Genomic DNA, 13381 nt, shown 5'->3' on the forward strand with positions numbered 1-13381 from the left:
GACTTTATACATATTTTACGTATTTACTATCTCCTTGAAAAAACTGTCTGACGAAAGACATGAACTGAATTGTTTTATTTAGCCTACATTTTTTACATAATGTCCGTCTTAATTCCCCAATCAGCTACGTCCCTTGAACTATAGTTTGTTTATTATGTTTTCACTACACTATGGTATTCATGTTTTACAATAATATAATAGTAAAGTAACCAATGCACTTCTTTGGATAAGAAAAATAACACGCATAGAGCAAAATGTCTTGTATTAAAGATTTATTTACACAACAGAATGGAAAACACTGACCCAAACCCAGTACTTTATAGATCTGAGGAACATGTAACCTCGGGAGGACACAATATCTTGAGGACTGTATTCAGAACAGACTCTGGGTTACATTTACAGTGTCATCATCGACATAGATGCATTAACAGACTTGGTCTATAGATACTACACAAGCGAAAATCCTTCTTAAAAACCTATGAAATAAACAATTTTGACAGATTAAGTCAGACAAAGTAAACAAATCAAACCCTATAAACTATTCCCGAAGCTTCAGCTTGTTTCACCGGGTATGCAAATTGACAGGAAACTTTAACCAGCAGCTGGGGCGTAACAATTGGTAGACAGATGTCCTCAAGTGTGGCGCCCAATGTTGTGTTTACATTTATTTTACAAGCTCGCACTTCCAGCCAATTCAAAAGAAGACATTTAAATATACTTGAGCACAATGATGTACAAATAATATTCTGCTCACTCCTCAAATGGTTGTAATTATTCCACCTAATATTCCCTGCCATTACTTACATTTGTTATTTTAGCCACACATTTCACACATCTGACAGTTTTTTTCTCAGAGGATTGTTACAATATTTATACATGTACTACATCATTTGGAATAGTTAAAGCAACTTTCTGAGTGTTGAGATAAGTTTTACTCTAGTATGTTCAAAACCAGCTTGTAGCAAAATAATGTATGTGTATCAACTGTAGACTTTTCTGTAAACAATGTAAAACAATTTAGTGATAGTGTATGTTCTTTTTACAAGATAACAAATTATATATAATGGGAGGAGAGATTACTTTTCATAAGATTTAAAAAGAAAAGTTTCAGCAACACTGATGTCTCAAAAGCCCAAACAAACATGAAATTAAAACCAAGATTTTAGAAATATGAATAAAAGGCATTACATTATTTCAGTATTTTTACTTTTAAGGGGACTGCATTGAGAATTCTCAGTTAAGCAAATAAATAATCCTGGAGGAGAAGAAGACTGTCCTCTTGGTTTTCTTAAGGACATTAATCAGATGACTCCCAAATGGGCCAATCATTTTAGTCTAATTTCTGATGTTTAAAGGACTCTTTAAATTATTTAACTTTGTGGTTTATATGGAAACTAAGTAGACTGCAGTGGCTGTTTTTTAATTCATAAATACAAAGACACTTGACATCTACTTAGGCAATGGCGTTTTACAGAAACCAACTATGATGAAATATTTTTGACTGGTTGTGGAAATGTACCTGCCAAAAACATTCCTCGTGAGGGTGTTGGGAGCAAATACCAGCAGCCAAAGCAACACGAACACGTTTGATCTTTGTAAAAGAAACAATGCCAACTGATGAAGTAGTTACTCTGAAATTCTTAAATGTGCAGTAATCTCCACGTCGGGAGCATTGTTTACTGGTTCATTTTGATTTAGCGAGTTGGGACCTCGTCTCGCGCTTAGGGAGCTGCTCTCTGACATCTCGGCTCTCTGAGTTACTCACCGACTCGTCACAGAGATCTAAAACTCCGTCTGAAGGCGACATCGTGGGCAGCGACGACAACTTTGAGTGTCCTTCAGAGGAGCCTTCAATGACAGCTATTTCTGAGGGAGACATTTCTGGATGAGCTTTGGGTAACATCGGCTGTGACTGCGGCCGGTCAACTGGGGCGGCAGCAACGTTTCCAGATGTCAAACTGTCCACACGTTTCCCGCCCTCTTCCTTCGGTCTTAGAGCAGGCGGCGGCATCAAGCGGTACAAGGCCTTTGTAGGCTGCTTCAGGGAGAGTTGCCTGCACACAAAAAACATTAAAAAACATTCTTTAAATATATTTAACGCCTTTAGCAATATGCTACTATTAATTAATCTGCCAAACAATATCAAACAGCAGTACTCGACATTTGTTAATCGGTAATCTGAGGTTATAATGAAGTTTAGGAATTATTGATTGATAATGATTTTTATTCGATAAATTTATGTTTTTTGTCTATAAAATGTCAGAAAATAGTGAAAACTGTGAGAAAAAAGGTTTCAGTGTTAGAGAAAAGCAGGAAACCTCCACATTCGAATGGCTGAAAACTAATCTAAATATAATGATGTTGTAAACTCTAGTGTGAGAGTGCGTTGTTGAAGATGAATCTTTGTACCCAGTGCTGCCGCTAGCCATGTTGGTGCCCTAAGCATAACTCCTGCATGATGCCCCCCCTGAGAAAGGAAAGGGACCCACGGCGAGCGGCGTCGACGGGGGGGGCTGAGCGATTAAATATATCTCTTGTTCTGCCTGGTTTGTGATATACATGCCTAAAAGGTGCCTAATATTTCTAGACTGAAATAATATCGGCATTATAATTATTATAACTGAGGATTTTTTTAGTTGCCTATTTTGTGGTGCCCCCTCAGGACTTGGTGCCCTACGCACAGCGCGTAGTGCGCGTTATGGGAGCGGCGGCGCTGTTTGTACCAACAGCTGTCGCCTAAAGACCGCTTTGAGCAAAAAAACCTAGATAAGGAGGTAGAACTTTCCCAAGCGCCATTGTGACACCAGACCATTTTGATAATATTTTAAACTAGAACGGGCACTCGGTAGAGTGCATATCACAAGATTGGGCATTGGATTATGAAAATGTTGGCATTAGTTGTATGCCAATTGGATAAAAATCGACCATGCTATGGTAAAAAGAAGAGTTTGACCTTTCCATGACCTTGACCTTTGACCCGATTGATCCCAAAATCTAATCAAATGGTCCCCGGATAATAACCAATCATCCCACCAAATTTCATGCGATTCGGTTTAAAACTTTTTTTCTTATGCGAGGAACACGCATACAATTAAATAAATACACGGCGATCAAAACATTACCTTCCGCATTTTCAATGCGAAGGTTATGAGAACACAGGACATTTACAGAAGTGTCGACATGTTTTTTGGTCTTTGACAGTGAGATATTTGTAATAGATTATAGATTAAATAAAGACAGTCAGATGACAGCATGTAATGTGGGTAGTAGTTTCTACTCACACTCGATCACTGGCTTTGATATCTGATGGTTTAAAAACAAGAAACAGACGTTAATATAAAGAGACGCGCAACACTAAACGAGCCATGAGTGAGGTGCCGCAGGAAGAAAGACGCGTACCGTTCTCCTGGATGACTTTGCATTTGTGATTTGGTCTGTCGGTTAAATGTTTGGTCATCAGGTCACCGCACGATGCGTCCACGAGGAGGTCGCAGTTGAGACAGACCAGGGTGAATCTGAGGGAAACAATTGAATGTTTGAGCCGTTTCAAATCAGAAAAGACTTTTACTTTTGCATGCAGAATAGCCTTAATGAAGGATACTTACTTTAATGCAGATGAATTTTTCTTATGATCCATTTTCCAATATCTGTTTTTGGTTATGGTGCTATGAAACCTAACACAGGACAAAGAAAAGCTTCTTACAAGATGGATCAGATAAATATCCACTGGGCCTAATATAATGGAATTCCTTCCCTCACCTTATCATATGATTCCCAAAAGAGACTTTGCAACTTGTCCGATATGTGCACGCACCACAACTTAATAAAAAACCCGGGAAATGAGAAATGAAGTCTTCGACTTTTGAGTTGCACTCGATGCACGTGTACGACCCTCCATTGACACTGAAATGTGCACAAAAACATAAAGATAAATCAAAAGGGACTGAGAATACCCTGTTTGTATGGGTCAAGTCAGATTTTAAAGACACTGAAAGGGACAAACGATCAGAACTGTTGCAATCCGAGTTGGTTCATTATAGCAGATGCACAAAACAATGACTTATGTTAATCGTGTGCAGAGAGGTCCGCAGGTTCCTGATTTTATTCTACTAGTCTGAACTCTTCCTCCACCACTCCATTATCTCATGTCTCATCTGCTTAATAGCCCACATCATGTGACTAAAGGCAATATATTGTTTTGGATTACTGAGCTCAATAGCCAAATATCACACCCATTAGTTTGTTGAAATATTTACCACTATCTGCTTTACTGGATAATATTTTTAGCCAGCCTAATGAACACTGTCAGGAAAATGTATTGAAAATGCAATTAGCCACTTTGTGTATGAATAGGCTTTAATAACGTATATTAATCAGCCTCCACCCGGTCATAAATATTCAGGAGGTGGGGCTGTATCAGTGGTCTGGTGGGATGTGGGACATGCTGGAGATTTACATGGGCCGCTTTCAACCTAAAAGAACTAAAACTTTCTAATAACAAAGATTTCACCCCTTTTTTTTTACGGCTGCGAAGATCTGTACAAAGAATTATGTTCCATAAAAATATGAATGAGTTATTGCTGTAGTTTCTCTGGCTGCTGTGTGAAAAGCTCAGTTAACAACCTGAGATCCCTGAGTGTCAGAATGCATTTCGTAGTTTTGCCGCCTTGCTTCTGGCTCAGAGTCATCTTGTCTTTTCCTGCTCGAGAGACATTTGACCTGGACCTTGGTTTGGTTTTCTTGTTGAAACTTTGGGTTTCTGAACCGACAATAAAGCCAGATCGTTCAGAGTATGTGGGAGTCTTCGCTGAGAGCGAGGCTCGAATGGTCACCTGGAAAGAGAACAATAATTGTATTAATATAAGAATAGATCAAAACGGTAAAAAATGTATATCGTACTGATTGTTATGACGGGGGCGGACCTTGGTTCCCGGAGGAAGGCCTTCCAGGGCAAAGGGTTTTCTGAAAGTCCTGTGGAAGTGAGTCCTGTGCTCTAATCTTTCCTTGCAGGTGAGGAAATTTAGTCTGCATTTTCCACAGCGATGGATCCCTTTTTTCTGAAATAGAAAAAAAGCCCTGATTAATAAGTGGTGTGACTAGAGGCTAATTACTCAGATGTTTCATTTGGATTCACTGAAAGAATATAACGAGTATGAGAAAAACTACTTTCATTGCTATTAATACAGCAGCAATTAATTTGGTTTGGTTACAACTCAACCATATTTATTGCTCCTTTAAGGCAGGTGAAGAGAAGCAGGTTTTATTGTCATCCTTTTATGTATTACAGTATGGTGCAGGGCAGACAACCAAATCAATCCAACCTTGGGAGTTGGAGCTAATAGTACAAACTAAAAGTGGCCAGGACTCCAAATCTGAATAAAATGCAGCATCGTACCTGATGTTTCATGTAGTGTTGCATGTATACACAACTAGATTTCAGAACTTTGAGACAGAAGGGACAGAGCAGCTCTTTTGTGTTTTCATGGACACTTCGGAAATGTGTCTCCACCTCGGAGAAGAAAGACGATCTGTAATTGCAGACCTGTGGAATCAGTAAAACAGAACATCTGTATCAGTGAATGTTTTCATCACTTCACGGTAAAAACCAAATCACAACGCAGTCTGAAGTGACAGACCTGGCAGACGTAGGGCATTTCGCCGGGCTTGTGTTTGTCCTTCATGTGTTCGAGGAGAACTTGCTCCGACTCAAACGCCAGCTCACATATCTTGCAATTGGCTGAAAAAGGAATGAAAAAGAAAAATCACAAAAGGCTGCATAGTGTTTGAGCAAACGGTCATACCATCAACTGTCAGATTGAGCTGTAAAGATTACGATGTCATACTTGAGGATTCGATCGGGCTGTGAGCGCTCTCGATGTGGCACTGCAGTTGGAATGGAGTGTTGTACTGTCGATAGCAATGCTGGCAAGTTGTGTGGCTTTCCCAGCTCTCGCTGTTCTGCTTTTCCAGCTCCAGGTGATGCTTCATGTGGTTCATGAACCTGCACGAGACGGGAAGTACACACACACACACACACACAACAATTAACATAAAATGTAACTGCAACAATTTAGCAAACTGATATTTTATTGTCCACACATGCTGGCTTCAGATGTAAAGTTTTGATAATTTGCTGCTTTTGTTTGTCATATATGATAGTGAGTTATGTATTGTTGGGGTTGACAAAAAACATTAGTTAGACAAATAAAATCAATATGAGGCTGTCTGACTGGGCTCCCTGAACTTGCAATGGCCACATTCTCCTCATGTCTTTGACATTTTATTGAATCAACAATTGCTCAATAAATCGAGAAAATGATTGGCTAATTGATGGTGAAAAAAAAGAAAGGTCCCTGTTAAGAGCCATTTTAATCGGGTTTTGTTACTTTGGACACCCCACCACTAGGTGGCGCAAGGCCGACTTCATTTGATGTTTAGGCCTACGAAATGAGGCATAGAGGCCAGGCGTTGCTCATTTGTGGGAAGCAAACCGTTTTTCGATGTGATTCACCTGTTATTACAGGTGACAATACGGCAAAGCAGAAACAGAAATGGTTTTGTGTTGTATTATGATTTAAGTATGTGCACCTAAATGGTGGCAACATTGTTTAAGCTTTAGTTTGAGATAAATACATGCAAATGAAACAATAAACTAACTGGACCCTGAAACGCAATGAAACGCGTCAGAACTCCAGCAGATGAGCAGCCAAGTGGCGCCTCGGTGTCGAACCGGCCACGGGGGAACTACAGTCACCATTCTAGCTTTCGTTGATTCAAATATTGCCGCATTAAAACCAAACCTATGTCATACAATATTTAAAGTCAAAGTCATCTTTTTTGTTACTTCTTCCATATGTGCAGAAGATCAGAAAAGTAAGTTTCTCTTTTCTCCAACATAAAGTGATCGTAGTAATAAAGTAATAAAGTGCAAAACAGCTAATAACAACAAAGACAATTTATGTGTGCAGTGGTTATGGTCATGGTCCCAAAGGTTTTAAAGATAAATTAAGTATGTTCCTTGCACCTCACTTCCTTAAGCATGCATAATGGCCGATAATAATAATATCAGCAATTGCACAAATCTTTTGTTTTGCTTAATGATGTCGTGCTTCACGGCTGCAACCAGCACCTCCACAGCTACCTGGCACCGCTGCCCTGACGAGGCACGGCCCATTTTTCAGCCGGCACATTCTGCCGCCTCAGCTCCCCTAATAGAAATGTGGATGAACTATGACCTCGACGATGAGTGTGGTTGCAGTACAAATGTGTTTACCCATTAAAAGCAGCTTACATAAGCTGTTTTTTTGCAGTGTCCTGAAGCAAAGTAATTTATTCAAAGGAACAGTTATTTCAGGGCCTCAAGTAGCTGTCATTTTTCATGTTCAGGCCCATGAGGGGGAGCGGTCTGATACTGTCATCCATCTGAGAGGAACACTGCAGTGAGGACCACGACAGACATCCACACCGTCTTTATTGGCAATGAACAGATAGCCTTTCAGAAAGTCCTTTAAGGCCCCGTCTGTTTTTGAGAGCATATTAACGACTACGTCAAGTTTTTGACAGGAGGCTGAATGTTGGAAAACATTGCATCGTCACTCAGAGCTGCTCCACACCCTTGCTGAATATTTAGCACGGTGAAGCCATAAATACAGAAATAAATGGATTAGAACCCTATTTTACTGGGAGCAAGAAGACATGTGATCATACCTGATGTTGTTCTTGAGAACTTTTGAACAGCTTTGGCACTTGAAAGTGGAGTTTGGCTTCAGCGCCTCCTTTTTGTTCCCATCTCCCTGAAACCTCCCGTAGTAGAACTCCGAGACCAGCATGATGCGCTTGTTTGCACCAATATTCTGGGATGACTGAGTACCTCCTATCATTTTACCGCAGCTCTGAAATAAAGATATGTTTGAGATAAATAAGCAAACTTCATGTGAATGTAGATTCGCTAAAGCAATGCAAACATATCAAAAAATCTGCACAGATACCAATATTGTATATTGAGTGTTATTTGCTCAAAGTAGCAGGATTAGATATCAGTGACAATGAGGTCAATATATTAAATTACGTTTTATGTTTATAGTCTATATACATTAGATACTTGAAGTATAATTCCTTTTCAACTTTTGGCTAGTTTGTAGAGGATTATACTTGAATTGTAATTTCCATACACTTTGATACGATTTTCACCCCCAGGTTGCTGGTGTACAATTCATTAATAATAGTTTTAGAAAACATAAATATAATTATATTATAAAAGAGTGATCATTGCCACTTCCACATACAGCTTATTAATTAAAAACGGGTATCAGACTGTACTCTGTATTGGCGGATAGACAAAGCCCAAGTATCATATCGAAGAATCTGTGATTATAATATCTAACTAAACATTTTATTATCCAACATCAACTTTTCAAACCCCATCTGCTGCTCCTGTCATCACACTGACCGTGTTTACATGCATTCGAATAACTGGCTTAGTCGGACTGAAATCGAATTATCCGTTTCATGTAAACACCTTTGTTCGACTATGTGCGGTCCGACTACGATCCGATTAACACCCCTGGATAACTCGATCCGATCCGGTTGATAATTCGACTATCGCGGCATGTAACGGTGAATTGGATTAGGAACTGGACTTTGCGTCTTTGCGCATGCTTGAGATCCCGCCGCCCTCCTCCCTCCCTCCCTCCCTCCCTCCCATGTCGTGACCCGGAAGTCGAAAGAGTCGAAAGAGACGATAATGTCACTATTAACATTATGCAAGAATAGTAGAGGGATGTAGCTTCGCCTTGCTCTCTGTTCGCCATCTTTCTTGAAATGTTGATGTTGTTGGTTGTTGGTAGTGGTCAAGTGGAAATGGCTGTATCACCACGAGTTGTAATGAAAACAGCGCCACCTATCGTATCGGATATGACATGCTTTCGGCCAATGATTCGAATTACTCACTGCCATGTATATTGGGATAATAGCAGATCCCCCAAAAGATAGCATAGTCCGACTAAAGCAAGATTCGAATTATACCATCATGTAAACGCACTGTGTGCCCGTAAGAGCTTTTTTAGGTGGATACATATTCACACCTCATTTTCATGTTCATTTCCACTCATGAAGACAATATCTTTTACTCACCCCCATATGCAATTTCAGGGCCGCTTGTGTGTGAAATTCTTCTTGACACTTAAGGCACTTTTTCTTTAACTTCCAGTTTTCCACTGGAACGGTTATGTTTGACGTCCCTACAGAAGAACAGTTTAGATGTTACAATCGACAGTGCTTACAGGAACAAAACTGCATCTCTATGGGAAAATGTGCAGACCTAACATATGGAAGAACTAGCGAGTGATATTTCAGCGCCAACAACCGAGAGAGAGAGAGACAGAGCTGTGTGTGTTACTATGCATGAAGGCTTTCTTCCGCATTCGTGCTGTAAATTTTTAGGAGACCAAAGACAAATTGGAAAAGAAAACACATACCACAAGGGCGATTTTGGGGGAATTTCTGTTTGAATGACATAAACTGTGTTTTACAATGAGTAATTAATGGTAATCAAGTTTGAATTCAGAAGGTATACATTTGTATTTAATAGTAATTAAGTGTGAATTCAGAAGGTATACAGTTGTTGTTTTTTGTTTAGGCGTAAGAATATTTTCTTTATTGACAATTTGGGAGTCTAATTTTGATATTGATCAAACGTAGCGAACTGGCCACAGAGCCCGGCTCTGCAGGAGGAGAAATCTGCTTTCTCGGTCAATATATCACGCAGCGGGGAATATATTTCTTTAATTGACTACATTTACCATCAGCACTGCTTGTACATTAACATAAAAAGGGTCTTTAAATTACTGCAAGAACAGAAACCTACCCAATTCAATCTTGGCTCTTTTTGCCGGGCTGTCTATTTGCTGTGGTGGTAATAGTTGTTTGCCTAAGCTTTGATCTGTATGAAACCCAAAAATAATACATAAACATTGTGGTTAATGCCAGCTGATTGATGCACAAGTATGGTGAAATAATGTATTACATTATATGAGAAAATACAAATACCTATGTTATTGTTCGTGGCATTTACAGGCATAGAAAAGGTCTGGAAAGATTGTGTGATGGAGCGGTTGAGTTGAGCTGAATACACAGCAGGACTCTGCACATTAGACAACGTCACAACATTGTTGCTGATTTGTTGCACCTGAGGCCTGTGCACAGCACCAGGCATTAGCACGGCTGACGTGACCTGCTGAAAAAGATGCTGCTGACCAGCTGAAACACAGAAACCGAACATTACCAGATGAAAATGCATGCGATTTCCTGTGACACATGTGGGGAAAGCAGGTTTCCTCATATTATATGATACTCAAATTTACCTGGTATAATCGTAAATGAAGTCCCAGGAGGGTAGTGGCTTCCAAGAGAGGCAATAAACTCACTGCTGTTTGCTAATTGTTGAGAAGTGACAATAAAACCCTATAAAAAATAAAAATAAGACAAAAAGGAATGTAACAGCCGTTTGTTTTTTACTGCATATTATTTGAAAACAAAAAAATGTGAAGAACAAAAATACCTGGTTATTGACCATAACAGGCTGTTGGGTCATTGTTGTCAGATTAGGTGCTGAAATGTGTACTGCCTTTCCAGTCAGACTCAATGGCATCATTATTGGTGAGGAGGTAATGACCGGCTTAGGAGCAGGATGCATTATTTCTAGTTTCCCTGCAGTGTTCCTCTGAGGAGGAGGGTTATGCTTAACATCCTTCTGGTTATTAGCTGTAAGAACATACAAAAGAGGCCACACAAATGCACTTTAACAGGATAGTTTTAGAGCAAAGATTATGTTCTACAAAAATATTCATTAAATATTAAACGATCAATACTGAGCTCATATTATATAGTGTATTACTAAAAAGCAGATGGTGATTCTGAAATCGACATATGATTTTGTTTGATCATCATCAACAAAATTAGGTTTTTAAACACATTAACATATATAAATTGTGCTATGACATACAGAACACTCCAACGAAGATGGGTTCATCATCGTCGTCATCTATCAATTGAACTTCATGAACTTGTTTTTGCCACGGCTCCAGCTCCTCCTCAACACACTCCATAAAAAGTTCAGACATCTTGGACCTGCAGCAGAAAAACACAGTATTTAGCCAACCTGAACATTAAATAGTATATTTTAAAAAACTTTTTAGATAGCGACACGGCAAAGCAATGATCAAATACTTTTAGTCACACCTGTGTAAATAATTGAATAAACAATGTCTGGCTTCTGGTATTGTGTATGCTGGAGCAAAGGCTTCTTAAAAACCATATTTATCACTTGTTAGCTTTACAAGTAAAATATTGTTCAAGTTCTTCTGGCTGTGTGTCAGCATATCTACACTTCCAGACCGAGTACGGTAGCATTAATTTGTGGTCTTGTTTCTGGCCACCTGACAAAAGTCTCCTTCAAGAACTATTTTGCTCCTCACCAACTCAACAATGATACCATTGTCTTTAGCTTATATTCCAGTGTTTGGTGCTGAGCAGGTTGTGTACGACGTGTTTGTAAGCACTTTCTTACACAGAGCAACAGTTCCATTCCATTAGAGTGGGGATTCTGCCCACCTGGCAATTTTGAATATTCACTTTCCTTTTATCTCCATTTATTTCCCAACAACTCATGAGGCAAATATCTGTTTATTTAGGTGCTAAATCCTCCACTACGTTCACCAGCTAGTCACTAACTCTGCCTGCAGTCAGGCGTTTCCTTGAAAACAGCTGCCTGCTGTCACTCAAACAGATGTTGAGAGAAGAGGACAGTAATATTGAGGTCCGTAAACCAAAACAATAAGCTGAAAGATAAAACACTCTGTAAAGGTCAGTGGGGATGATAGCAGTGTCGTCTTCACTTTACATGTCATCCGTTATGATTACTTCTGCACGTGTGGCAGGTGACGTCTGAGGTATCAATCAAACTTTTATTTCAGTCTCAAGGTCGAGATAGTACAAAACATTAAATAGAACGTTAAAGCACATTATTCAATTAGATCCTCAATATCTAAGATTTATATGAACACGTTACAGAAGTAAATGAAAACATAGATATTATCTGTCTCAAACCTCTTTAAAGTCACCGGATAAACCATCTACCGATGTATTAGTCCATGTTATGTTCGTGTAGCTCGCTTACCTCAAACTAGCTCACCTGTGTTGTTACAGACAGGTAGCTAATGCTAACAAGCTAGCATGTACCAACGCTCCTGCTCTTCAGCTTTCTGCAACACGCGACGAGGTTGAAGCACTCCACCTGGTTTTTAGCAGGAATTGTGAAAGATGTCAAACAATTTTTATCGCCAACTCATCCTGTCGGCACGTTGCAGGTGTTATCGGTTAACGTAACATTAGCTCGTTAGCACGTTCACACTGTGAGAGGTGGCCGTTGAGACAAAGACTGCAGTCAGTTGGGTGTGCATGCTGCGTGTTTCCGCCTACCTCTCTCACCGACAGCCTCTGGGTCGCAATTAAAGGTCGTGTGGAGATACCAACTGCAGCGCTACTGGTGCACGTCGATCTGAGGAAGATAATGTCATGGAGTTGGGGTCTACCTCACACAGGATGGAGAAGATTGTACCGCTAGCAGAGCGTTAGCCCGGAGAAAGGCGGAAGTGGTCGGACTGTGTAGACCAATCAGTAATCACTTCCGTAGTGTATTTGTCGTACTTCCTGGAGCGTTTATTAAAAAGATTAGTTTCCATCCAATAACGCAATTCAAATTTGTTTCGGTTCTGGATTAAAGATTGGACATTCACACAATATTGGATTGTATAAGTTGATTTACTTTTATCTTTGTGAAGAGTGAATGCAACATATTTCATGGTCGTCAAGCATGTTTATGGTGGAGAAGATTATAGTTATGGGTGGGTGGTCTACAAAATATGTGGCTGCTGTCGACGACAAAAGTTTCCCTGCAGAGATCATTATTAAGGGTACAGAAAAAAACTTTAATATACATTATACGTGACATCGTTGGCTTTGTGCAACAGGGGAGAGGAGGCTTTGGCCTCGGAGAGAGCAGACCATCTTGGCACAAGGCAGCTCCATCTCAACGCAGAGGTCTGGTCGTTGAGGAGGTGCGCCGGCAAGAGCAGGCAACAAGGTGCGCAAAGGCTGTCTCCCAATCGAAACAGGGACAGTGGATGAGGTGGGAGGGTGTTGAGAGAAGGAAGTTCTCTTAGAAGGAACTGTGGAGTATGGAAGCATTTCATACCAGCTTCATCTTACGAGCAACGTATGATGTCTTGCCATCGCCCAGTAACCTTCAACAATGGTACGGAGAAGACCCAACGTGCCCACTCTGCCTGTCTCCAGCAAACCTTAAACTAGGGCTGGGCAATGC

General features: G+C 40.0%; 1 protein-coding gene across 2 annotated transcripts; it reads right to left on the bottom strand.

The window, feature by feature from the left end:
- Positions 1-257: 257 nt before the first annotated feature.
- LOC130192914 (zinc finger protein 280C-like) lies at positions 258-12634 on the bottom strand. Of its 2 annotated transcripts, none has more exons than XM_056413110.1 (19): positions 12478-12634; positions 12191-12292; positions 11003-11127; positions 10559-10761; positions 10362-10461; positions 10048-10257; positions 9866-9940; positions 9133-9239; positions 7708-7892; positions 5844-6001; positions 5637-5737; positions 5396-5542; positions 4923-5057; positions 4624-4832; positions 3760-3903; positions 3606-3674; positions 3400-3515; positions 3282-3303; positions 258-2054 (listed from the first exon to the last, which is right to left on the bottom strand). In XM_056413110.1, exons 3-19 carry the CDS (start codon positions 11118-11120, stop codon positions 1685-1687), a joined length of 2469 nt encoding a protein of 822 aa, XP_056269085.1. In that variant the 5' UTR covers positions 11121-11127; positions 12191-12292; positions 12478-12634; the 3' UTR covers positions 258-1684. The 2 variants fall into 2 exon arrangements, with proteins under 2 accessions (XP_056269085.1, XP_056269083.1); XM_056413108.1 differs by having other exon boundaries at positions 12176-12292.
- Positions 12635-13381: the final 747 nt, after the last annotated feature.

This window comes from Pseudoliparis swirei, chromosome 4 (genome assembly GCF_029220125.1).
Source record: "Pseudoliparis swirei isolate HS2019 ecotype Mariana Trench chromosome 4, NWPU_hadal_v1, whole genome shotgun sequence".
In the NCBI taxonomy this organism is placed as follows: domain Eukaryota; kingdom Metazoa; phylum Chordata; class Actinopteri; order Perciformes; family Liparidae; genus Pseudoliparis; species Pseudoliparis swirei.

Bases quoted from the DNA above. Each gene is read 5' to 3' on its own strand.
- LOC130192914 (XM_056413110.1), bottom strand. From the start codon at position 11,120: ATGTCTGAACTTTTTATGGAGTGTGTTGAGGAGGAGCTGGAGCCGTGG. The intron at 9,240-9,865 runs GTAGGTTTCTGT...GTTCTTCTGTAG, and splicing joins AAGAGCCAAGATTGAATTGG to GGACGTCAAACATAACCGTT. The intron at 7,893-9,132 runs GTGAGTAAAAGA...TCTTTATTTCAG, and splicing joins CCCTGAAATTGCATATGGGG to AGCTGCGGTAAAATGATAGG.